The 27,553-nt window shown below is 35.3% G+C and overlaps 1 protein-coding gene across 5 annotated transcripts in view; it reads right to left on the reverse strand.

The window, feature by feature from the left end:
* Nucleotides 1-1,376: 1,376 nt before the first annotated feature.
* PDLIM5 (PDZ and LIM domain 5) overlaps nucleotides 1,377-27,553 on the reverse strand; it is a 206,029-nt gene continuing 179,852 nt past the window's right edge. For all 5 annotated transcript variants that reach the window (XM_045994489.1, XM_045994512.1, XM_045994503.1 and 2 more), the window contains 5 exons: nucleotides 26,412-26,586; nucleotides 12,343-12,523; nucleotides 9,770-9,890; nucleotides 6,503-6,618; nucleotides 1,377-4,631 (listed from right to left, as the gene is read on the reverse strand). In XM_045994489.1, the coding sequence (XP_045850445.1) occupies nucleotides 4,542-4,631; nucleotides 6,503-6,618; nucleotides 9,770-9,890; nucleotides 12,343-12,523; nucleotides 26,412-26,586 (683 nt within the window). In that variant the 3' untranslated portion in view covers nucleotides 1,377-4,541. The remainder of the gene's footprint in view (nucleotides 4,632-6,502; nucleotides 6,619-9,769; nucleotides 9,891-12,342; nucleotides 12,524-26,411; nucleotides 26,587-27,553) is intronic.

Genomic DNA, 27,553 nt, shown 5'->3' on the forward strand with positions numbered 1-27,553 from the left:
GGAGGGAAGCAATTCTTTCACAAACTTTTGGGCTCGGAGCTTCCCGAGTTAAATGCTCTCATTCATGAGTACAACACAGAACTGTACCGGTCTGAGATTTCTGTGGGGTAGCCATGCGTCCTACCCCTTCCTCTTTTAAATTTTAAATACTGCAAAGGAACCATTTTCCCTTTGCGGCTCCCACACTCGGGATGAAACCTTCTCTGCGGAATTTTGGCACCCTATTAATTAGTGGTTATGAGTGGGAGCTGCTCTCTCTCAGCAGCTCCTATTCTGCCATCAGTCAAGTGTGATTCTGTAATAAATTCCCACGAAGCAAACTATTTCTGGTAATTCTCCCTAATTAACACCAGGCCCGCTAATAATACATCAGTACCTATGTGTTTCTGATATAACCAAGATCTTGTCTGAGAGTGCTCAAAAGGGGAAACCGCCAACCTAAATTAAGCTTTTGCTGGCAAAAAGGATTTTATATGTAGTTCTGTAAGAAAACCTTTGATAATCTTATATTGGGGACATTTTGACCAGAAAACACTGAACGACAGGGAGGCTTGTTTCTGGTTTGAGCACTGAATGGGGATTTATTGTGAACACACACTGTTGAGTCTTAAGCCTATAAATCTTGCACTGGATTACTGTTTCTTAACGAAGGAATGACAGATCTCTTATTTTGTTGGTGCGTTTTAATGTGCAATGACGTGATTGATAGAAACCAAACAGCAGCTATTAAAATGTCAAATGCAGACTTGATGCCCTTGTAAGTTTGGCTTCTGGAGTTTAATATACTGTGAGCAAATAGACTTGAATTTGTCTTTTATTTCCAATATATAGCCTGCAACAGAAACATTGCTCTTAACTTTATACCATAGGAAAAAAAAAAATCTTACTCAAACCAATAAACAAATGAGGAATGGATGAGCTTTCCTAGTTATAGAAAAGTTAACTAATGAGATTGGGATGAGTTAACCATGAAGTAATGTACCCTGGTGGGTTAAAGCGTGAAAATGGACTTGAGGACTTACGCTGTTTCAATAAGATATATGATACAATACAGTGCTTGGTATGACAGGTTATTCCAATAAACAGTTTCAGCAATAAATATTTTCTACAACAATGAGGCCTGTTTATGTATTAATTTACAAACACATATTGTCTACATGCTACATGCAGAGCATAAAATGGATTAAAATAGAACAAATGTGACAAATGTTCAAATGTTTGGTTTCTGGGACATTTTGATAGGCAAAAATCATAAAAGAGAGATTATCCTGAGAATCATTACTTCTTTTCCTCTCCTGTGAACACTATTTTATTCCCATGATGGAATTCCAATGGAAACCACTTGCTACCCAAAAAAGAAAGACCAGGAGAGCTTGTTTATATCACTGCAGCCGTTTATTTATTCAGCTTGTGCACATTAAGGTATTACTACACTGATTATATTTCTCACTTGGTTTTTAATTAGAAAATGTATCCAAAAGCAAAACAGTACAGATGTATACAAATGTAAAAATGTAAAGAGACAGAAAACAGAGATTAACAGATAAGGCAAATGATACTTTGAGAATCCAAACCCAATACCTTAAAATATCTGGAGAAGAAAGATGACAAACTGAAACTGCACTAGATTTGGGTCAAGTTTTTCATTGTTTTCCCTTCCCTTATGTCTTAAAAGCCTCTCTTTTCAATAGAGATGATGAAGAAAGCTCTAAACCTCACAAAACTGTGACTATAACATTAGATTCATACTTGAACAAGGGAGAGGAAGGAATTATTTTCTATAAATAATATACGACCCCTTAAAAATGGCACCATGAAAACAATTTTGTTGTAGGTAATTTTAATGATAGGCTACACTAAACTTTGAAGATTTAAACTCTTATTTCTGTTTGTCTTCCTACTGTGACCAGATCCCTAGGCTTTAGTTTTAGATTCTAACTGTAGCCTGAATCAACAAGAAATATGTACACTACTATAAGCATAAGTGGTAGGATCCTCTCTAGGCTGCCACTCTAGCGGGCAAAAGGCAGCCCTTGTAAGTCTAGAAAAAAGTTATAAACTGGAAGCTACTGCTAGTATTTTGAATCTGGGAAATACAAGTAAAGATGTATAAGAGTCATATACTGTAATTTAAATCTGTATTATACTAAGTACAGCATTCCAAAATATACATCAAGAAATACTAAAAGTAAATGCTCTACAGTAAAGAGGTAATAATTAAAAAAATGCTACTGACATGGAATATTTATAATCAGAAAAATAAATATTCAGGGACCTCACCAGAAGAATAAAGTGCTCTGCCAGTTATTAAAAGATTAACGCTGGTGTATTAAATATAGCATTCATTCCCCACTGGAAAATACAGAGATTCTTCTGGGTTATAATCAATACTTACTTCACAGGATTAACTGTTTTAGAATAGATATAGAAAGCTTTGTCACAAAGAAGAACAAAGCACAAAGACAAAATGATAAATTAAGAAGCAATGTTATATTTTTAGGGATAAAATTTAGAGGAATGCAACATTAAGCTCCATGAAATAATGCGCATAACGAGAATTCTAATAAAAATGACATCCTTAATGTAAGATAACTTAATAAGAAATCCAGGTCAAATAAAATTCTAGAAAGGAAATACCCAAATGTCACTGACTTTTCAAATACTATCTTGGCATAGAATCTATAAAGGCAAAAACTAAACAACACCAAAAAAAAAAAAAATCATCTCTACTAACATCCAAACAAAACCACCAATTTCTTTTATATTGCGTAAAGCAAGAGACTGACACGAAGTTATGTGATAACGCACATCAGCCAGCATGGACTCTACAGGTGGTTTCAGCAGCAATGAGAAATAATGCACAATTCAGTTCCAGCACTTTATTTCAAAAGTAAAACTTCCTGCCTCCCTACAGATGCAGGGTGAGAAGGCAGTTCAGGGTTGCTACTGGTGAAACCACTTCATGTCACCCTTCTCATGCTGATTCTCAGTTAATTATTATTTGCATATAATATAAATCTGCTAGACCATAAATTAACAGCTTTCAGGACAGATGCCTTGAAAGGTTCTTAGGGAGGTTAAACAAATATTAGAGCCTAAAACCTCCCTCTATAACAAATATGCACACAATGGAAATGAAGTCCTTTGTGAGTTATGGGGCAGGGAGGACTTGGGCTCTGTCTCAACTTTAAAAGCACCTCGCCCCAGACACATCAGTATTTTTTAGTGGGATCACGGGCTTTCATCCATTCTGGAAACAAAGAGAAAAACTATCAAATGTCATAATCTATTTTCCCAATGGGCAAATACCAATAGGATTCACAATTTCACAACTGTTGCTCTGTCTTCATGGGCTACATAATTTTTTCCCCAAATAAAGAAAACAAATAATGAGCCAGTATGAGTAACTGATCACGTTCCCCTCCTATACTACCAGTCCCTTGGAATAAAAGCTTTCCAAACATCATGATAAAACTTGGAAGTGATTTATTTATTACTGAGAGAGAACTACTAAAAGAAAAGAAAGAAAAAAAAAAACCAAAAACAAAAACCCTTAGATTTTTATCACATCCCCAAGCCAATATTTTACTTTTCTAATGTAGAACTAAGAAAAAAATCATTCTTCAGAGACAGTTCTCAAACCTTTATCAGTCAGTAGTACAAACCTGAAACTGATGTAATGGATTCACTGCCTGAAAAGGGGAGAATTTTAAAAAAATTTTTTGAATGCCATCCTCTGATTTCCTGTAATTCCTAACCTCACTCTATTCTACTCACTCTCTCGACCTCAGCATGAGGGAAGGGGAAAAAATGGGAGTTTCACTAATACAGGTGATAAAACATACACAATGAATAGAAATGGTCATATTTTAATAATCAAAAATTTGAAATTTATAAGCAATGTGGTGGCTTTTGGGGGGCTGGATGAGAGAAACAGATAACATCTCTTATTGGCATGGCACATTTTGATGAAAATCTTACTAGTTTTCCCACTGGAATGATCAGTAAGATTAAAGAAAGTACATAGCGGTTTTTTTTAAAAACTGAAACCTACTACTGATAAAATTCTGTTTAAACTCCTATTTCCTCTTTTAAAGATAAGCACTATTTTTTTTAAAAAAATACATTTAATGATAGAGTGTAAGGCAATTTTCATTGCCTTTTACGATTTACTCAGAACTACCTAATAAGGCAAGAAAGTATCATTAATTCAGCATAGATGTTAGAGGTTTTATTCTAAAATTTAATTCTCCACTAATTTATTCTATGATGAATTTCATAGTCAACCAGGAAATTGGTTTTTATAAAAATTTTACGGACAGAAAATACAGGAAAAAAGTAATCATAAATGCCAAACTGTCCCTTTACTTTATGAAGCCAAATATTTCCTCATAGACTTGGTTTTTAAAGCTGGAATTTATCCCTCCAGGGCCACTACTATTTTTCAAAATTCCCATAAATATTAAATCTAAAAATTAATTGGTAATTCCAATTCTCCTCTTTCTCTTCAAATTTCTTCTCCACCCCTGAACTGTTGACTTTCAAAAATTCACAGAATGAGCATGTTTCTTGCAAAGCGGCTTATCCTTCTTGGAGAAAAAGGTCTGACCTTCCAAACTTTCACAACATACCTGAAAAAGAAGCATTATTTAAAAGAATATCATTATTTTATCAAATATGCCTAAAAGGGAAAAACGGCTTTTCACTTGGTGGGTAAGACAAAGCACTTTCATTGGCTGTACTAGACACTCTGACATTTAATGATTACTATGGTATTTCATATAATTTTTCAAAAGCAATGAAGAATGACCTTTTCCTAGAATGCATTCTAATTTATTTAAATCACTGATCATTATTTTTCTTTACTAGGCTCTAATAAGAAAACACATAAAGAGGTCACATTAATTTTAATTTCTCTTCCCAAATGCTCATCAATGCTTTAAACTTGCTTCCTGCTGCAGGGAACCATAGCACTCAAAATGAAAACACAATACAATTGCTGAGCCAAATATTCCCAAGACCCCAAACACACAGGCACAGAATACCTGAGAATTCTTTTTAATTCATTTTCTTGGTTTCTTATAGTAAAAACATCTGGTTTTTACTGGTCAGCATCTGCCTACTGGATGATTATACAGTTCACTTACTAGCTGCATTTATGTGATCCTGTCTTTCCTATTGCCTTTCTTTTTTTTTAAACAGTTTTTTTTTTTTTTTTTTTTTAATATTTTATTTATCTGACAGAGAGAAATCACAACTAGGCAGAGAAGCAGGCAGAGAGAGAGGAGGAAGCAGGCTCCCTGCGGAGCAGAGAGCCCGATGCGGGGCTCGATCCCAGGACCCTGAGATCATGACCTGAGCCGAAGGCAGAGGCTTTAACCCACTGAGCCACCCAGGCGCCCCCCTATTGCCTTTCTTAAATGTGATAGTATAACAGAGCAGCTCTACCAGAGAACAGGGGAAGGCAAGTCTTCTAAGTTGTTGCATTTTAAAGATCTCATGAAGTCTAAGAGAAGGAAGAAGTACACAAGATGAATTTAATAGTCAACCAGGTAATATTTGGGGACATCATTTGACTTCAATTAACATTACTTTTTTCCCTTCATACAATTAGTATTGAAAACAATTAGATATATTAAATCTAATTTTAAAAAATCAAACATCTGAACAGAGTATCTTTATTTGATATTTACTTTCTAAATTAAAAACAGTCTTAAGGGGGCACCTAGATGCCTGGGTGGCTCAGTCAGTTAAGCGTCTGCCTTCAGCTCAGATCATGATCTCAGAGTCCTGGGATCAAGCCATGTGTTGGGCTCCCCGATCAGCAGGAAGTCTGCTTCTCCCTCTACCCCTTTCCCCTGCTCATGCGTGTTCTTGTTCTCTCTCTCTCTCGCTCTCAAATAAATAAATAAAATCATTTTTAAAAAAAAGTCTTAGGGTAAATGTCTCTATAGCTATTCTCATTCTCATCATTAAAAATAAAACCAAAAATATTAGAATACCAAACAAAATAGGTAAATATATCACTAAATGTTTATTACAGTCCTAAAAGGAAAAAAAAAATATTCATGGACTATTGCTATGGAAGGAAGTAAATCAACATACAGTTTGCTTCCACTCTTAATTCAACAACAGATCTTTAGAATTGTTTGTTTCTATTTCAGGTACTCATGTTTCCAAAAATTACTAAAAACACTTCAATAAAACAGAATTAAAAAAAAAAAAAGTAAAGGCCTCTTACTGTTTTAAGAAATATGTGGTTTCTCCTTATAAACACAAACTTATTAAAAATAAGATTTTCTCTAAAGGAGTAAGCACCTTGTTCTGTGCCAAACAATCCAAAAAATACCAAAACTTTCAATGAACAACTTTTAAAGTCATTGTAAAAATACTTTCGTGTGTGAAGGATTGAAAGATACAAGAACTGTTATTTCCATTTAGTGCTTAGGCTAAAACTAGCCATACTGTGCTCCTCCAATCTGGAAATAAGATGTTTACTTACTGAGCATACAAAGCAAGTGTCATGCCAGGTATAGCCCAGGGCCTCCAGGAACATGTCGCCAGCTTCTATGGGAAATTCACAGCCATGGCATATGGTACCAAAAAGGGCGTAATAATCTGTATAGGAGCAGGGTGGGGGTGGGGAGACATAATTTAAACATGACAAAGCTTTAGAATAATAGTTTCTAGAAAGCAGCAGCAAAACTAGAATTAAGTGAGAAGATGAAGATAGAGTTACTAGTAACTGAAAAATGTTCAGAAGACATGTTCGGTTTGAGAAATAAAGTGTAGCATGTTTCAGAGTAACTTTGGGGTGTTTAATTCAGGGTAATTACCTTTGGGGTAAATGTTACTTACATAATTAATGTTTTTTTTTATTCCATTTTCCCACATAATACTTTTCATATATCTCCAGTTACTTAAGTGTCCAAATACATATGAAGAACAACTCTGATCCCTGATAAGTTATCAACAGACAGGACTGTTTTCACAAAAGACAAGGGAACCTCCAAAAACTAGCAACAATAAGACTACAGAACATAAAATCAGAAAAAATATCTGATATCAGCACATTTCGTAGAGTATCTGACTTGGTAGGAAGAAAAAAAAAGTCACAAGAAACTTCCATGAATTAAGTGCCGTGACTGAGTTTCTAGCTGGACTGTATCATAACAGTATTAGTCCCCAGTCTTTTGCTGTGATTTCCTTCCAAATTTATGACTTAATGCTGAAAATCCTTAGCCAGAGAATACCATTTACTTGACAGAGATTATAGTTACAAAATACTAATAGGGTTTCCTTCTGAAGAAAGCAGTATTGATGAGATGTTTCTATGTTATTACTAAATTAGAACTTACTGGCAATTTTCTTTTATGCAGCTGGAGTAGAAAGCAGACTTTCATTTCTAACTTGATTTACCTCTCTTAACAATTTTCAATGTTTCTTAGCACCATTTGCTCATCACATGTTCAGAGTCCTACGATGTGCCTAGCACTGATGAGGGTTATAGTGGTGAAGACAGAAGTGGCTGTTCTCTTTATGGTGCTTATAATCTCACTAGGAGTAGGATGTCATCATTTATTATATTTTTAAAATAAGTGATAATAAATAATTTTAGCCTGTGACAAGAACCAAGAAAAAAAAATAGTCACGCAATACAGAATAGCTGGGGGGAGTTTGTAACACTCCATTAACTAGGTGGGCTTGGAAAAAGCTTCTCTGAGGAGGTAACAGTTGTGCCAAGACTTGACGAAAACAGGAAAAATCACCACAGAAAATCTGAGGAAGAACAGGTAAGTTAGAAGAAACAGCAAGTACAAAAGCCGTGATGCAGGAAGAATCTTGGCACGTTCAGAAAAGCAAAGGGGATAGGTTTGCGCAGAACTCAAGTGACAGAAAATAAGGTGGCAGAAGATAAGGCTGGCCTAGTAAGGAGTGCAGTGATTCCTCAAGGGGAAGCCAAAAGGTATCAAGTATAATCTAATTCCTACTGAAACAAAATATTATCATAGCTGCTGTTTGAGGGCTGGGGGGAAAGAAGATACACCATTTTAGTTGGTAATTAGAGTGTCCAGGCACAGAGAGTGAGCTGGATTTAGTTCTGACTGTTGAGGTAGAGAGAAATGAATGAATCAATATACACTGGGGGTAGAACTGCCAGATTTTACTAATTAGATTAGACATGGCAAGAGCAGAATCTTAAGGTTTGGGATCCTGGACAGTGGGGCATTTACTGAGATGGGAAAGTCTCAGTAGTAACAAATGCGGGAGGTTAAAGAAATACAACAAAATAGATCAAGCTGATTAGAAGTGACATTAAAACAAATCTTCAATAATGCCGTTCCCGGGGCGCCTGGGTGGCTCAGTGGGTTAAAGCCTCTGCCTTCGGCTCAGGTCATGATCCTGGAGTCCTGGGATCGAGCCCCACATCAGGCTCCCTGCTCGGAAGCGAGCCTGCTTCCCTTCCTCTCTCTCTGCCTGCCTCTCTGCCTACTTGTGATCTCTATCTGTCAAATAAGTAATAAATAAAATCTTAAAAAAAAAAAAAAATTAAAAAAAAAAAATGCCGTTCCCTTTCTGTAAGCAATTTCTGGGTTTCAAAAATCTAACTTCTTAGACTACATTAAATATGATACTAAGGCTAGTTTTGTATGTGTTTGGCTAGATAGGGACTATCTGCCAGTTAGTCCAATGTCTCACAAAGCTTAATTAAAAAAAATAATAATAAAGCTCTTTTTTCAGAAGAACTAGGTGAAATTACAAAATATATTGAAATATTCTGATTGAATCAGGGTAGGCAGCTCGTAGCCATCCTGTCCCAAAATAGACCATAGATGGGCTAGATCACTGGAATTCCCAGAGAGCTTCCTGGTGGACAGTATGGCATAGATCTAGACTGGTCCCAACTAGGAACTAAAAGGAACTGAGTGAGCAAAAAAGGGCCCAAGTGATGTCCAATTTGACTAGCCTCAAATCAGAAGTTGACTGCTCCTTTAACTTAACTGGTGTACAATATTCCCTTCCTCCAGCACCACACTTTGAGTTTCAAGGCAGATCAACAATAAAATTCCAAAGTGGAAACGCAGTGGTAGTGAATATAGACATGATAAAGGGAAAATAGTTTATTTTTTGAAACATATGTATGATAGTCATACCTAAGTAAGAGTAATATTAATAAGTATTACGAAAGTTTACTTCTAGCCTCTGGAAAAGAAAAGACGTGTTCAGAGCTCAGGTAATAAGAAATGTAGTAGATAGGTCCTTGGAGCCTATTTATTAAAAATAATTTTACTAAGGGAACTATCCAAGCCAAGATTACCTTTCCATTCAGTTAGAGTTAAAAAAGACTTCCAATTTATTGTCAAGACCATTGCCTTGAAGAGCAAATCAATATCATGTTCAAAAGGTGATCATTTCTCATGTTTAAAACCACTCAAAATTCACTATTAGCATGTAAGAGGTGGCTTTAAGCTACACAAGTTGGTAGAATTCATATCCATAAACTATTAGGGATTCAAGTAAAATATTTTCCTTCTAGGTAATGCTTATATACTCATTTCTCTTAATGAAAAGTATTCCCAATCTGTTTTGACAAAGTCATAAAAATTTTACATAGTTTTTTGCTATGTATTTAGCGTAGCTTTAAATGCCCTGAAAATAGTTAGGAAATCTACTTTGCCAAATATTTCCTTTCAACTTTATATTAATATAAGGGTTAATGTTTTATCCTCATTCAAAACTTAAGAAACTAACAGCTTTAGGATCTTACCAGTCTCACAGTAGGGTTCACCATCCTCCAAATGAAAAACATTATTACGAATGGGTTTTCCACAGGCCACACACACAAAACAGGAAACGTGCCAAGTTTGTTTCAGAGCATTGATGACTTCCTGTTATAGAAAGGTAATTGGTTGTAAAAAAAGATGACAATACACAAATGCTGTATTTTACTAGTTGTACCAACACAGCCCTTTTAAACTGACTCAAAGTAGACACATGCTTTGTCTTTACCATGAGCTTTTCCTCTAAGTAACAGATGATACTTAAGGACAGACTCACAAATCATCTAAACCGATACACTATATAATAAGTGTGTTTCCCATAAATACACATCAATAAACTTATTTAAAGAATGATTATGTTTTTTAAACAGTATACATGTAGTGAATAAAGTAAGCACTTCATAAGTGCTTGCTACAAAACCTTCTGCTTTCTCTCAAAAGGGTGTCAGGGAACATTCACTTACAAAGGTTTCATAGTATTATCTTGAAAACGTCATGCAGGAGAAACAAGAAAATGTCATGAAGGAAGGGCAAAACATTTGAAAACTGAAACAAACCTGTGCTTTGGTGCATTATGGAAGCAATAACATAATCAGTGTAATCCAATCAGTTTAACACATGTTTAGGATTCTGGAAATCAGCTGTGACTACACTAAGCACACACTCAAACAAGTATCTAAAGTTTGAACCATAAAGTATGGATTCTAATCAACAATGGCCCTGTGGTTAAAAACAGCAGTATCAAAGACTTGGGCCAGATGTTAATTAGTAAAAGATGTCTTGAGAAGCTAGTTTTGTAAGGAATCATTTCTTTAGATTGAGGGAGATGGAGCCATTAAACATTATCTTTGAAGAATAGTTAATAATATGGGGATTCACTCCTTCCATAATATTTATCACAAAAAAAGCAGATGCTACACATAGAGTATGGTCATAATTTTGTAAATGAATTACTTATAAAGAGCAAACTGGAAGAAGATACATCCTAAGGTTAATAGGAATTATCTAGGGTTGGTAAAATATGTAGGTCACTTTAATTTTCTTCTTAACATTTTTGGGTATTTTCTAATTGCTGTAGAGTGAAATTTTTTTGGAAATATTTTTAATAATAAAAATTATTGAAATAAAATAAAATTATACAGAGTAAATTATTAGCCTGAGAAAATGTCACAGTTCACTACTGAAGGATACTGAGGAGAAATGGCAATTGTTTAGATCCAAAAAGATTATTAAGAACATGTACAACAAATGTACATTGAACCAAATTGTTTCTTAAGGCTTTTGGCATTCACTTCCCTTTCTATCCTTGAGACAGATTACTATTCCTTCTTTAACAGGAAATCAAACAACTAAAACACAACCCGAGAATCTGTCTCTGTAGTGAAGTTATGGTCCATCTCTAAGGCAATGAGGGTAAGATTTCCATTTCCTAGAACCTCATTTGGTTCTAAGATTATTACCTGACTCTGTATTATTATTCTAGAATTTACAGAATATATTTATATATCGATAGAGTCTTATTATTTATCCTTTAGAAAGTTATAGCCTGTATAATTCTACTCTTTTGTTCCCAACATATTGCACAAATTAATAATATAGAAATATTTCATGTGGAATAGTTACAGTTCAAGTGTCCTCAAAGTTTTAGAACCATTTAAAGACATAATCTGAAATTCAAGTACTCAATAATTCATATTAGCTTTTCTATCAACTGATATGAATTAAAGTTTCATTATTATATTTTTGTAAAGAGAATATTAGAATTCAGCAATGCCATTCCCCCCTTCTGTATTAGCTGTATGAGTTTCATGTGAGACCAGGCACCTTGGATGCTTCTAAAATAAAATTCCAACTCCTAGTCACCCATAAGAAATGACTGACCCTTTCTGTGTAAACTGCAACCTGGATATTCCAGAGCAGAAATTCATTTATTCATCATTATTTATTATATATCTGACTCCTAAATTACTCCCTTTTTGAAAAGAAAAAAAAAGGGGTGCCTAGATTATTTTTCTATCACATGTATGTGCTCATAAAATAAGTTATATTTTTAAACACTGCATGTGTTTAAGAAAAATATATCATTTATAAGTCTCATGTTTTATATATTTCATGAGATCTGTGCCCTGTGCTTGAACCCTGACAAATGGGGAAATGCTGCTCTTATAAAAGCTATGGAATTTAATTTAAAACAGTGAAGGTGTCAGTTCTGAGAACTCTGATGTGTGTGGTCCTGTGCGACCTCTTCATTCCTGAGCAAACAGGGTCCTGTTGAGGTAGCACACCCACAGTAAATTATTTTTCCCCCACAGTGGCTAGACTTTCACCAGACAAGCAAGCACTCAGTAAGACAAAACCAAAGACAACTTAACCCCACGAGTCCGATATACTTCTACAGAGGTCTATTTAGTTTTGCTTTACAATAATAAACAGTGACGAAAACAGAGAGGGAATCAAGTAAGAAGAAAATAAAAAGGAAAACTGCTGGAAGGGTTTCATAACAAAAAAAATTATTGTGCTTTAAAGCTCAATCAGAATAAACAGGTTTTCTGACACTTACTCCAAGGATCTTCCTTTGGCATCGCCCACATTCAGGAGCAAAGAATTTCTCATAGCACAGCTCACAATACAGGGCTCCCTTCTCCTCTACAAACCCAATGTAGGCCATTGTATTTTTGCAGTGAGCACAGTTAAATTCTTCTGGATGCCAAGATTTCCCCAGTGCCACCAGGAATGGTCCCCTGCCAGAAGAAAAGAGATCAAGTTAGCTGGGGAATAAAAGTTTCTGAAGTTAGCTTTGACAGAACCTCTTTTATGCAATGTCAAAACAATTAAATTCTTGCTCAATTATCCTTCTCAAGGGCTGAAAACAAGGGTGCTATAAATTTACATAGGAACTCTGAGCATTTACGTGAAGAGAGAAAAAGGGAAGAGTAAAAAGCGGGACTCTTTCAAGGAGGGGATTCTTTCGAGGAAGGTCATTTCCCCCATTTTTTTCCATCTTCAAGAGGCCTGGTTATGTTTTTCAAGCTGCAACGAGTGACTCTGTATCATGATTATGACTGAAAATGAGGATGTTAACTCCAGCGGAAAATGAAGTAACCAGAAAATATTATATGGCTTAGGTAGAGATGAGAATTTGACATTTCTATAAATAAAATAAACAAGAGAAATCTTAATTTGATAATGTCAGACTCTTAAAATTCATAGCAATTTTTTTTAAAAGATTTTATTTATTTATTCGACAGAGAGAGATCACAAGTAGGCAGAGAGGCAGGCAGAGAGAGAGGGGAGGGAAGCAGGTTCCCTGTCGAGCAGAGAGCCCGATGTGGGGCTCGATCCCAGGATCCTGGGATCACGACCGGAGCCGAAGGCAGAGGCTTTAACCCACTGAGCCACCCAGGCGCCCCTCATAGCAATTATTACCCGAGGAAACACTCCGGTCCACTTCTGTTCCCCACACATTGTTTCATTCCTTATTTCTCAACTTTATTAAGCATATCAGATGTTTACGACCCCTCCAAATAGACGATGGAAACTGTCAACTGGCTATTAGAGACTGTTTTGAAGCTACTTAGGAAGGTTTTATTTAATTGAAACATGAGTGATTTTTAATGCACATTTGTATCAAGGTAACAAATGCTTGTAAAGAGATTTTTTTCCATTAAATACTATACAGTCACGAACTGATAAGATGGGTTTGGTTTGCTTGACAGGAATCCATTATGAAGCTTTATCTAGTCATGAAGCCTGCAGAAATGAACCTTCTAGCCTCTGCAACACACTTCTCAGTAGCTCCATCATACTAATCTTTATTCGCAGAGTGGCTTTACCTCCAAGGCACTTTTACACTTATCCAATTTGTCCAGGCAACATTCCTGTGAGACAGACCAGGGCAGTTACTTCAAACTCAGCTTAACCGATGGAGAAGCTGAGATACAAAATGTTCAAAAGATATGACAAATATCATAAAATCACTGACTGAGTGAAGGCCAGAAGCCGAATTTCCCCATTTCTAGCACACTGTGCAGTCAGCCGATACTCTGCTTTTCATCTCATTACTGGCAATTATCATCACTGAGCGACCACAGGGTAACTGTCAGTAAGCGTGGATACCTGACTTCTAGGCAGGTTATTAATAGGAAAAGTCACAGTAATGAGCATCACAAAATTGGAGCATTTTTTTTCGCCTCTGACAATAACATAAACCTTAGTATTCAGTAACTATTTCCCATTGGGAAATTCTTTGCAAATACATTGATGTTTCCTCAGAACAAGCACCTAACTCTGCTAGAGTCAAAAAAAAGTAAAAAGGCTCTTAATGAATGATAAAAATGTGTTCTGTGAGGTATAAGAGGGTATTTTCTAGCCTCATTTTTTGGTTAACTTCTTTTAAAATTAATAACACAATGCCAACTTCTGTCAGCTAGAGCATGCAGTTCTCTTAGCACTTGAGACAAGTAGTTGTTTATTATTTTTTAAGCTTTAGGGTGCCAGAAGTTTCGCTATCACTAACAAGGAACATCTTTGTCAATTAACACCTGACAGGAAAAAGGGGCTATAGATCATTTATTTTGTAACCAAATGTTCCTTTGGGTAAGTTGTCCCTCAATTTTTAACTGGAGTGTAAATAACAGTCCTATTCAACAAGTTCCTTCCTCTCATTTTCTCAATATGTATTTGACAAGTAGTTTACCTTCAAAGATAAACCAAGGAGTCACAATGCTCAAAGCTAGATAAAGTCTTATGAGTGTGCAGAGCTTTTATACCAAGGGTATCTGGTTTGAAAAATCTGTCAGGTTAAATTTACTGTGACCACAACATAGGGATGGTAGAACTTTGTTACCATTTGCTTGGATGCCAAGGCAGACTCCCAAGAATTGCTAGGCTGAATTTTTTTTTTTTTTTTCTTTTTTCTTAGGGCACATCTTTAGCAGCTCCATAGGCTGGATTGCCCCTAGAGGCCAGCATCCTTCTTTAGCCGTCCAGATTGCAAAAGCCAATCTAACCTCAAACTCGCATTTTATCAAAGTGTCATATGCACTCGGAGTAAAGAAAGAGCTTTACTCCTGGAACATGGTTATCAGTGCCACCAAATATTTAACAAAATTCATCTGAGGAAAAAAACAAGATATTTAAGCACAGATTCAGGAACACATGACCCATTTTCTGGGTTTAATAAAAGATGGGGGTTGAAATCAAATCAGGGGCTGCGCCTGGGTGGCTCAGTGGGTTAAGGCCTCTGCCATCGCCTCAGGTCATGATCTCTGGGTCCTGGGATCGAGCCCCACATCGGGCTCTCTGCTCAGTCGGGAGCCTGCTTCCCCGCTCTCTCTCGGCCTACCTCTCTGCCTACTTGTGATCTCTGTCAAATAAGTAAATAAAATCTTAAAAAAAAAAAAAAAGAAAAGAAAAAAGAAAGAAAGAAATGAAGTCACACCAGCAGAGAAGGAGGTTCTGCAGCTTAGAGCATACTGGGCCTGACCCACTCCACAGAATTATTCCCGTAATGACTGGTGCTCAGCATGATACCATCAGTCTGCACTGACACTTGTCATAGGACATAGCTCTGTAACAGTCACCCTTGCTCTTCCTCTAAATTACTGTTGGGAGTGTTATTTGTTAGATCACACAGGGGCACTTTCATGTAGACTCCTTGGAGAAAGTCCTTTCAGGTTTCTGTAACAAGAACAGTTTGCTTCTTCTGAGCAACAGGTTTGTTTTTTTACTCATTGTATAGTAAATTTAAAAATTAACTTTCTTCTTTTGTTGACCACTAAAAGGCTTAACGCCAAATTCATTCTAACCTAGGCAAGTATGTAGGTCATCATTATAGGTTCTGTCCAATCTCAGTGGCAAATTTTTGTCCGATCTTTATTTTTAATGGCCTCATTTATGATTTTCATTCTTCTTTTGCTCCCTTCTATAATTTAGAAGACTTTCTTATATTTCATGTATTCTTAAAAGTGTTTTTAAAAGGTTTCTAGAATAGCTTCTACTACAAATAAATTACATTTAATTAAATCATCCATTAAAATAATAACTTTAAGATGTTTCCTTAGTTCCCTATCAAATCTGAATAGTGAAATGTCTTAACAACAATAAAGAAACTCCCTCCGCACCTTTAAAAACTAAAATGAAAATGACCCTTGCTTCTGCCAGGTCTCCTTTCTTAAACATGCTCACTGCATGTAACGGCCTAGCTGGGTATTCACTGGCCGGGCTGAAAGAGCACCTTTCCCACCATGCCCCTGAAGTGAGGTACAGTTAAACACTAAAATCTCTTACATCCAACAAAGTATTCTCTTCTCTGCATTAGCAGAGATTGATTTAACAAATTCATTAACACAGGATTAACACTGAAGAAGTTCTTCTTGTTCCAGGCAGGATTGGATTTCCGTTTGTGAACTGGAATGACAGGCTTGCGTAAACACAAAGTGGAATTAAGTCAGCCTTACCTATACCCCATGGCCCTTCCCAAATACTCCTTGACTGACAAAGGAGGGGACTGGAAAGAGTTAAAGCACTGACTGGCTGACAGAGAGGAGTTATCCTATCCCATGAAACTTTTTATCCTTTTTATCTTCTGTGGGACTTATGCCAAAGAGGAAAGAAAGAGAATGAAAGAAAGAAAGAAAGGCAGGAAAAGATGTCAAAAGGAACAGAAAAAGAAAACTTATACAGTGAGAAGGTGAGAGGGATTGCAAATTTCAATAGGCATAATCTAATAGGGATTCAGCTTCAAAATCAAATGCCTGCTTCTTGCCTCTCTTTATTATTTTACTTGAACAATAAGGCTCAGTGATAGAAATTAGCTCTATAAATAGATGAAGAAAATATCAACAGCTACCTAACATTCCTAAGATCATGTGGATGATGAACTGTAAAGCTGGAAATTCTTCAAGGCCCAGTTACTACAGATTAAAAATTGTATTTGACCAAAAGTTACCATATCGATAGAAGTTAGAAACAAAAAAAGCCAAGAAATCAAAAGAAGTTAATCAATAAAAGTTCAAAACAAAGCCACATAAAAAGCCAACTCATGCTCAAAAATAAAAATGGAATCTGAGACAAACCATAAGTGACTCTTAATCTCTCAAAACAAACTGAGGGTTGCTGGGGGGCGGGGTAGGGAGGAGGGAGGGGGGTTATGGACATTGGGGAGGGTATGTGCTATGGTGAGTGCTGTGAAGTGTGTAAACCTGGTGATTCACAGACCTGTACCCCTGGGGATAAAAATACATTATATGTTTATAAAAAAAATAAGAAATAAATAAAAAATTTTAAAAAATGGAATCTGATACTCTACTTAATTAGATATAATAATAAAAATGTATAAACCAGTTTTATATTATGGTCAAATTTGGGAAGGGCCTGGCATGAGCAAAGAGTCCAAGAACAAAAGAATGAAAGAGTTTTCTGAAGCAGAAAAGATTACTGGGAGAAACTGCACACACAATCACAAATACAAAGATACACGCAAGAAGAAAGAGTAAGAGAGAATGAAACACACTTGAATATAACAGTAAAACACACTAGCAAGACATATAATACTCAAAATTAGCAATATTAATAATCTGTCCTAAGATTTATAAGGGCTGCAGTTTTTATATGCTTTATTCTTCGCTCCCAGTAAGTTTTGTTCAAATGTTCCAATTTGGAGCATTAAATAACATAGTTCCACCTTTACTGAGTATCATCTTTAATCTGTAAGCCCTTTAGAGTACTGCATCCGAAAGGCTGGAGGTCAACTATAGCTTTCTATTTTAAAGACATAAATGACTCACTGTTCAAGAATAAATGCATGGGTAAAATGAGCCTGAACATAACAGTGAATAAAAAGGACAAGTTCTTAAAAAAATGTAATATTAATTGATAATTCTTTAAGTCTATAGGAGACAATTATACTTGATTATTTATACTGGTTATTATAAAATCTACAAAACAGGAAAATGTGTTTCTGTATATTAAGACGAATGAGAGATAATTTCAACTTGGAGAAACTGTTATTGTACATTCCTCCAAATATTTTTAAAAAGTTCATTCATCAACTGAACAAGTATTTACTAAATACAAGGATACATGCCAGATACTGCTCTAGGAGCAGAAAATATGGCAAGAAATAAAGGCAGGAAAGGCCCTGCTCACACAGAACTTACATTCTAGTATGAGGGAGAAACAACAACAACAATTTAAAAAAAAAAAAAGGTATGTCAGATTTTAAGTTCTGAGGAGGAAAAATGAAGCAGGGAGGCGAGGGTAGGTTGGGAAACTATGTATGGTGGTGGGGGAGCAGAATTTAAACACGGTGGTCAGGGATACCCTGATACTTGAGTAAAGACCTGAAGTAGGCACAGGTGAGCTATGCAAATATCCAGGGTAAGAAAATTCAAGCAAGGGAAACCACAAATGCAAAAGGGCCTGATAGAGGTGCTTGGGGAGTCTGAGAAACAGCAAGAAGGCCAGGTGCCTGGAGCAGAGGAAACAAGGTGGAAATTACCAAGTAATAAGGCAGAGAGATAATGAGGTGGTGGTGGGTGACTGTGTAGGGCCTTTAGGCCATTGTAAGGATTGTGGCTTCTTTCAAAAATGGAATCATTATGGGGTTTCCAGCAAAAGAGCCATGATCTGATTTATGTTTTATCAGGATTTACTCTAGGTACTGTGTTGAGAACAGACAGGAAAAGGGCAAGGGCAAAAGCAAAACAGTTAATTAGAAGACAACTTCATTATCCCAGGTGAGAAATGACAGTGGCTTGGATCAGGGTAGTAGCAGCAGTACAAACAGGAAGAAAGATTCAGATTCTGGGAATATTTAGAAGTCAGAGTCAAAAGGATGTGCTGATAGATCACATGAGGGCTAGGCAAGTGAGAGAACAGAGCTACCACTAACCAAGAAGAGGGAGACTGGGGAGGAGATAGTATGTTAGGTAGAATCCTAGTATGGCCCTTAAGATACCTGCCTTCTGTGTACATGGCCTGTATGATCTCCTCCTCTAGAGTGTGAGTGGAACCGTAAAGATCATAGGACATCAGTCCTGTAACTAGTTTATTTTCATATTATGCAGATGTAATGTGAGTTCCCTAAGAAGCTGGCACTGAGTTATCAAGAGATTTTTTTTTAGGAGTATATTAATTTCCACATATTTGGGAATTTCCCAAATGTTCTCCTGTTATGTATTTCTAATTTTAGTCCATTCTAGTCAGAAAACATACTCTGTATGACTTCTGTCCTTTCACATGTATCAAAACTTGTTTTATGGCTTCACATGTAGTCTATCCTGGAGAATGTTCCATGTGCACTTGAGAAGAATTTATACCTTCTTGTTGTTAGCTGAGATATTCTACAGATACCTACTAAGTCTAGTATATAGTGTTGTTCAAGGCTTTTTGTTCACTTTCTATGTAGTTGTTATATTATTCTTGAAACTGGGATACCAAACTTTCCAATTATTATTATCGAATTATTTATCATTGTTCCCTTCTATTTTGCCAGTTTTTGCTTTGTGGACTTTGGGGTTCTGTTATTAGGTGAATCTATATTTGTAATTGTTGTACCTTCCTGATGGATTGAACTTTTTGCCATTACAAAATGTCCTTCTTTTCTCTTTCAACACCTTTTCTCTTAATGGTTATTTTTCCAATATTAATACACATAGTCACTCCAGCTCTTTTTTGGTTACAGTGTTTGCATGATGTATTTTTGTACAATTTTATTCTCAATTTACTTGTGTCATTTAACCTGAAGTGTCTGTTATAGGCAGCACATAGACAAATAATGATTTTATCTACTCTACAATTCTTTTAATTAGAGTGTTTAATCCATTTACATTTAACGTAATTGCTGATAAGTTAGGAATTATGAGTACCACTTTGTTACTTTTTTTCTCTATGTCCTACATTTTTAAAAAAATTTTATTTATTTATTTTTTCAGCGTAACAGTATTCATTGTTTTTGCACAACACCCAGTGCTCCATGCAATACGTGCCCTCCTTATTACCCACCACCTGGTTCCCCCAACCTCCCACCCCCACCCCTTCAAAACCCTCAGGTTGTTTTTCAGAGTCCATAGTCTCTTATGGTTTGCCTCCCCTTCCAATTTCCCTCAACTTCCTTCTCCTCTCCATCTCCCAATGTCCTCCATGTCATTTGTTATGCTCCACAAATAAGTGAAACCATATGATACTTGTCTATGTCCTACATTTCTGTTGTCTTTCCTACATAAAAGAATGAAAAAAAAAATCAAGGTCACCAGTTGACAGTGAAAATGAGAAACAAGTTATCAGAGGCTTAAGGAGAAAAAAGAAGATATAAAGTGGTTTTCTGGGAGAGTGGAAAAGTAAACATACTAGAGAAATACAGCAGATTTTTGTCCTTATTAAGAACACACCTGAGATTAATAGTCATGAATTTAAAGTGACACTGGTTCATATGGCTGTGGTTTTCCTTCCAGTCATATCCACTTTCAGGTATGGGCACAAGTAAACCAAGAGTAGATTTTATCCAGTCTAGTGATTTCAGTTAAGTGAATATGATGAAATGAGAGATGGACAACAGAATTAAGGAGATAAAATGGATACTGACTACTGACTGACTATGGAATTCAGATTAGATAAGAGTGGAAGTGGGACCAAAGGGATAGTGAAGAGGTATCTGGATCAATGAATTTGAGGTTCTGGGAGGCAGGGAGTGGTCAAAGGATTGCTGGAGTTGAGGTAATAGGAAGAGAGTGGAGATATAAACAGTGGTTCTTGAAGCGGAATGATCTGCTTAGAAATGAGATTATGAAGTAAATGGAGTTAGTGGTAAAGACAAGATCTAGGATTCGAATGAAAATTGGTGGCTGAAGTTAACTGGAGCAATCACTAAAGTAGATGTCAGAGAATTGAGAGACCTGGATATTAGAAGGATTATATAATGAAATCACCAACGTGGATTTCCATTATTAACATATTTTCCTGACATAAGATTAATTTTTCAAATTTACAACTGTGACAAATTTAGAACCCTATAGATATCTCATGATTTTTCTAAGCACCATGATTAAGAACTTCTTATTATGGATATAAGGGCATTAGGTTTCTTATAATACTGTGAGGGTACAATGAACCTCTCACAATGCTTACATTATTACATCATGGTTATTACATTTTATCACATCAAAGTGCCAGGACTTTGGCTTTTCTATCAGATGACAAAATATATGAAAACAGGAATTGTCTCTTAATTTTTATATACTGTAGTACCAGTATGATAACTTGCACATGAGTTTTTCCTTTTTTAAATTTTTTAAAAATTGAGATATAAATGACATATAACATTATGTAAGCTTAAGATGTACAATGTGGTGGCTTGGTATTTATATATTCTAATATAATTACCACCCTAACACTTCATAAGTTTCAATGGATATTTGTTGTATAAAACTATTGATTTTATAAGTAGACTATTCAACTTACTGCTTGTCATTCCTTTCAAATAAAAGAAAGTCATTTGTTGAAGCTAATTAATCCTCACCTCTCCTCTGCACCAGGATTCCGGATATATTCCTATTAGACTTATTACTACTCTAATATTATTGCTGATTTGCTTGTTTGTATTATTTACTAAAGTATAACTGTGTTATTTTGCTAGGGCTGCCTTAACAAAGTACTACAAGTTGGGTGATTGAAACAGCAGGAATTTATTTTTTCACAATTTGGGAGGCTAGAAGTCACACAGATAATAAATGGTAGAACCTAAATTTGAGCCAAGATCTGTTTAACTAGTGTTAGACAGACAAACAATCAAGGTGTTGACAGGGTTCCTCTGTTCTAAGGTTTTTCTCCTTGGCTTATAGATGCCCATCTTATCCATGTGTCTTCACATGGTCTTCCCCCCATGTATTTTTGTGTCCAAATCTCTTCTTATAGGAACACCACATTCTGAGGTACTGGGGGTCATGACTTCGACATATGGCGGGGACACAATCCAGTCTGTAACAGTAACTTCCTTAAGAGAAGGAAATATGTCTTTGATTTCTGTCTCACCCGTGCTTAAAGTAGGTGGTATACAAAATACTTAATGAGTGTTACTTACAGAATGACTGCATTCCTACATTAGATGAGAAAATGGAAAAGGGAACCCTGGGTCATCTATGAGTTTAAGAATGCATGTACGTGGTACAAAGTCATTTTGGTGGGGAGGTAACAATTTTTAATTACTCAATCTATTATTTACTCCCTTCTCTTTCACTTACATACTCAAATATTATGGAGAAAAGTACATTGCTGCACTCAAGTTATGGCAGGGCTACTTAAGCTGTTTTTCTCCTGACTTAATACAGTAACATATATAACTGTGTGTTATGAATACACATAAAAGTTCTGTATTTGCATATATTAATATATCTTGATGTATATCTTTTTTACACAAAATTAGAATCATACTTAAAATAAAAAATATATTTCTTTTTTCATATTAATAAATATTATAAATATTTTCCTAAGTGGCAGTTAGAATATGAATAAAATTTAAAGTTAGATCTGGGCTCAAATTCAGATTCTACCATTTATCAACTATATGACTTTGGGCAAACGTGTAACTTTTCTGTGCCTCAGTTTTCTCATCTCACAAGCTTATAAAGAATTAAATGGGAATTCAGGTAAAATTCTTAGTGTAACATTTGACATATGCTAAGAACACATTAAACAACTATTATTATTATCCAAAACCAGGATCTTAATGGCACCATAATATTAGCTGAACATCTGCGTTCTTTCTAATTTTTCACTATAGTAAATCTGAAATCTTGATCTACATATCTTGCTCATAAAACTTGGTCTAGGTCTTTGTTTCCTTAAATTTAGGTGCTAACGCATTACACTAAGAAACTTTTTATTTTCAAGTGAAATTTTGACCAAAAGGGAGAATAAATAAAACCTATTAATAAAGGAATGCTCAGAGACTGAAATGCATGGTGAAACAAGCAAAAACCCCTGGTGGCCTCTACTTGGGGTAACGGAGATGGCCCAGTACAGGGAAAGTTTGAAAATCACTAACCAAGAAAAAGATCAGTAATGTTAAAAATCTCTCTTTCACTAGAGTAAACAATGGGATGCCTCAATGTGATTATTCTGGTGCTATACTGCAGGCAGATACAGAGCAACAGCACTATGGCTATTTCTTTTAAGCATCCCATAGCTAATAAGAAATTCAAACACTATAAATCCTGTACTTCTTTCACAAAGATGCTAAGCTAAAAGTGAATGATTGTTTATGTACCACACCCAGTGCTCCATGCAATATGAGCCCTCCATAATACAATGAACTTTGGAACACTGAAAAGAAATAAAATAAAATAAAATGGAAAAATAAATTAAAAAAAATAAGTGAATGATTTAGTCAACTCCAGGTAATACAAGTGTTGAATCGATTTTAACGCCACTAGATATGAGAGTCAAGAAAAACTAAAATTTTCACAAACTCACTCTATCAGGGAGACTAAAATGTGGTTTTGGCTACATTAACCTGATTTTCTATTTCCCTATTATACCAGCACCCATCTGTCAATCAATTCATGAGTATAAGAGTCAAAAAATCGGTACCTCTATCAGAAATGGATTAAGAAATGTTCCAGAGCAAACTTAATCAAAGCCTCAGGAGAATTTCTGTATCCATAAAAGGCCACTAACTAATCAAAATGATGTCTATTTAGGTACAACATTCATAACTCTTTTCTAGGTTCAAATAGGCCAAAAAATGTTAAGCATTAATAAATAAACAAAATAAATAAAATGTCCTATGGAGTTTCAGGCTAATTATAAGAGAAAACTAGTTCAGTACTAACATTCAGTGATTAAGTTTTCTGAGGTTTTCAAAAAACAATTAACTTTGCTAAAAAGAAAAAAAATTAAAAGAAAATTTATTTCAGTTTGCTTTTAAATTTTTTTTGAAAATTTGAGATGCTTGGAAAATATAAATAAAATAACACAAATTATAAATAAATAATATAAATTATACCGTAGAAAATAAGAAATATAAATTATAAAATGATAATAAACTTCCCAGAGTTCAGCAGGTTACAATATTCTGTATTCAAAGTATCAAGTCTGCAACTGCAGCGCGTTTTTGAAACAGGTGTCCAAGAGAATGTCACTTGATCTAACGTGTCCTTGCTTTGGTAAGTGATACTGACACTGAGGCCAAGAACAAGAATTATGCTTTGACTAGGTCTCTAAACTGACTACAGTCTATTCAAGCTACTTTAGCATTTGAGCACCAAGCAAATGTGCTGCGTTAATTACTGTTATACAATCTTGACATGAACTAATTCCTGTTCCTATTAACTTCCTTAATAAATGAAGCTTTAATGCTTAACTGATAACAGTGCTGGGATAATCCAGAGCAATATAAAATTTAACAAATGAAGGAACAATAAGTGATGGACATTCATCTTATTAACATAATATATATTTATTTCAGATGGCAGAAAGACTGTGGATTAAAATTACATCCTGGCCTAGCATTATAACTGAAACCAAGGCAGGTAGGAAAGGGTAGGAATGCAGTTCCTATTTAGATCTTTATATTTTGTCCATACTAAGTTTTTCACATACATGGGTACTGATGATTATAGGATGTCACAGAATTTGATAATCAGACAATATGAATCAACAAGTGATGGGACCTATTGGCCTATCCAGTAACTGCTTACAACAGCATACAAAATAGCAGTGACTCCCGTCCCCATAAAGGCTGCTTTTATCTACAATATTGCATCCCTAACTACCAATCTACATAACCAAAGTAGCATAACTTATAGAAACAGTAAGTCAGAACTTGTTTTTATTTTATTAGCATTAATCCTATACAGTTAGTAATTAGAAACATACTTTTATTTATTGGAACAAAGCAGTACCACTCTAGAGTCTATTAGTGTACTTATTCTGTAAAGTAGTAACCCTACAGTCCCACTGTTAGGAAAGTGACTCTACAAATTGCTATTATGGCTTGTGCAAGTGGCTCGAGTCATGCATGGCCTGCTCAGTTAAAATATTCACAAATCCTTCCGCGTATTGGTTACTGTCTAGACTTGGGAAACCTTTACTGATTTTCTTCTTTTACCCATAGCCATTATTACTACTACCACTGCTACTGGCTAATTCTTATTAAGTGGATACTTAATGTGGAAAACATATTTAAGTGAAAAATAACAGCTTACAAAATACTGTTATTATAATTCCATTTCTGTAAAATAACACCTGTCCTTATATGTGTATGTTTTAGAAGTGTGAATTCAAATATTCTTGGTGGTTATCTTGGAAGGTAGAATTATGTATGAATTTTTATTTTTGCTTTCTGTTTCACTGCATTTTTGAAATGTTACAAATGAACATTTAAAATTTTAAAAGTTCTTTTATTTTTAATCATGTACTGCATGCTGTGTCCTTGACACATTTATTATTTAATAGTGGGTTAAGGAAAAGAGTATTTATATTTGGTTTTTAAATAAAGTATTGAGGCTTCTTGGGATCCATTTTAAGTTTTAACCAGAAATATTATCCTAAGCAATAACTATGTAACAGAGTAGAGGAAATACAGGTAAATCCTAACCTCATTCAACTTTAGAGAAGCCACTGTTTCAACTATTTTAAAACAGGATAAATTAAAAACCAGGGAGAGAGCCTGAGCAGTCATTTCAACCTAACACTTGTTACTGCCAACAAAGGTAACTAACAGAGGCAACAAGGCCCTGCTGGTGGGATCCCTGCAATCAACATTCTTATCTATACCTCCTAACATTTTAAAAACCACTTGTTAAGAAATGCTCAGAGGTTAGGGCGCCTGGGTGGCTCAGTTGGTTAAAGCCTCTGCCTTTAACCAGGGTCCTGGGATGGAGCCCCGCATCAGGCTCTCTGCTCAGCATGGAGCCTGCTTCTCCCCTCCCCTCTCTCTGCCTCCCTCTCTGCCTATTTGTGATCTCTGCCTGTCAAGTAAATAAATAAATAAAATCTTTAAAAAAAAATGCTCAGAGGTTTTAATAAGTGCCAATATAGAGCATTCACTTAAGATCTTTGGGCCTTTTATTCCTCTTGGAATTTAAGAAACAATAAAACATATTTGGATAAAAAATATTTTTAAAAAGGAGGTTATAACCTCATCTAAAATTGAAAGCATTTATGAATAGATCTGAGGTAATTATATCTTCCAGGGCTTAGGTATTCAAAAATCCAACCTTCTTTTCTCCAGGGCTCAAAGTTCTTTTTTTTATGTCACTAGTTATTTTTCATCTAAATAAAGAATGAAGTTCAGATAAATCATCTTCAGGGTCCCTTTGAGTCTTAAAATTTTATTAATCTCTGGAAGGCCACATTAATTGTTATTTTTTTTAGTTCTGATAGGAATTAGTAACAGAGAAAACTGGTATTTTTAGTTTTATTTTCAGAGAGTCCAGAAATACTTTTCATTATAATAGGTTCTAACAAATATATGTATTCAAATTTATCTACTTCAATAACTATTACATAGAATGTAATAGAAAATAGAATATTTTCACTAATAAAATGTCAAATCTTTCAGAATATATATAAAAAAATCAACTCTGATATTAAGTACTTTCAGGAATATTTCAAAAATGAATAACCGACCTGATGACCTGGTTACAGTGGGCACACATTGGAGTTCGTTTCCCTGCTGGAATGTGCTCAGCTCTTTGCACTAAAGTGTCCTGGTCACCTGGCTGGGGCTGTCCCCCGGTTGAGTTGGCTGGTGCCACTGCTCCAGATGAAGTTGTACTGTTCGAGATTCTTCCAGTGGAAAGTGCTAGGAGTTAAGGCACAGAAGAATTAGCTTAAGAATATACCAAATATAAACTTTTTCTAGTAATTAAACAATAATATTACTTTGTAAAATAATCTATTGATTTGTTTATTCACTCACACTTATAGAGAGGTTATGTAGCAAACATTGGACTGTGACTACAGAAATGAACAGGAAAGAAAATCAAGGATACAACACAGTGTAAGAGTTCAATGACAGATGAATGCATTCAAAGAGTTATGAATGCATAAGGTATGGACAGAAAAGAAGAGTCACCTCTGCTTCCAAGAGGAGATACAGTTAAGGTGAATATTGACAACAAGATAGTTCTAGTCATCTCTGCTAACCATAAAACAGATTTAACTTCCTATACATCAGAGGCGCATTAAAAATCTCAATGTGTTGAGGATAACAAAAATAAAAATGAACTCCCTGTATTATCTCTTCTTCTATTCTCCAAGTAGACTGTGAAATCTGTCACCCAGTCATAGGAGGTAGCTACGTAAGAACCACCCTAGGACTTTCCCTTCCTCATCTGTCATTATAATGGGTCCTGCTGATTTTATAGAACAACTACTTCTTGATTTTGCCCACTCATCTCCATTCCTACAATCCTAGTTTGGGTCCTAACTGTCTCCCACCTTGCTAGTCACCAAACAAAAAAAAAGTGAATGACTTTATTACTGCTTCTACTTCACATATCTGTGTCTTTTCTCCCCCAACTAAATAGTTAAGCTCCTTGAGGGCAGCAACTGTGCCTTAGTCCTCATCTTATTAACTAACACAGTGCCTGGAATGAATGAACAAAAGAATAATTTAATGAGCTGGAATCAATACATAATTGAGTGAATGAAAAATCTGTAAGGGACTGAAACCAACAGGAGGCCTGCTCCTTATCCACTAGCAATTACAATGTAGTAGAGAAGAAAAGGCATATATTAAAAAGAAATTTAAAAGGAACAACTTTTGT

This window comes from Meles meles, chromosome 2 (genome assembly GCF_922984935.1).
Source record: "Meles meles chromosome 2, mMelMel3.1 paternal haplotype, whole genome shotgun sequence".
NCBI classification, from domain to species: domain Eukaryota; kingdom Metazoa; phylum Chordata; class Mammalia; order Carnivora; family Mustelidae; genus Meles; species Meles meles.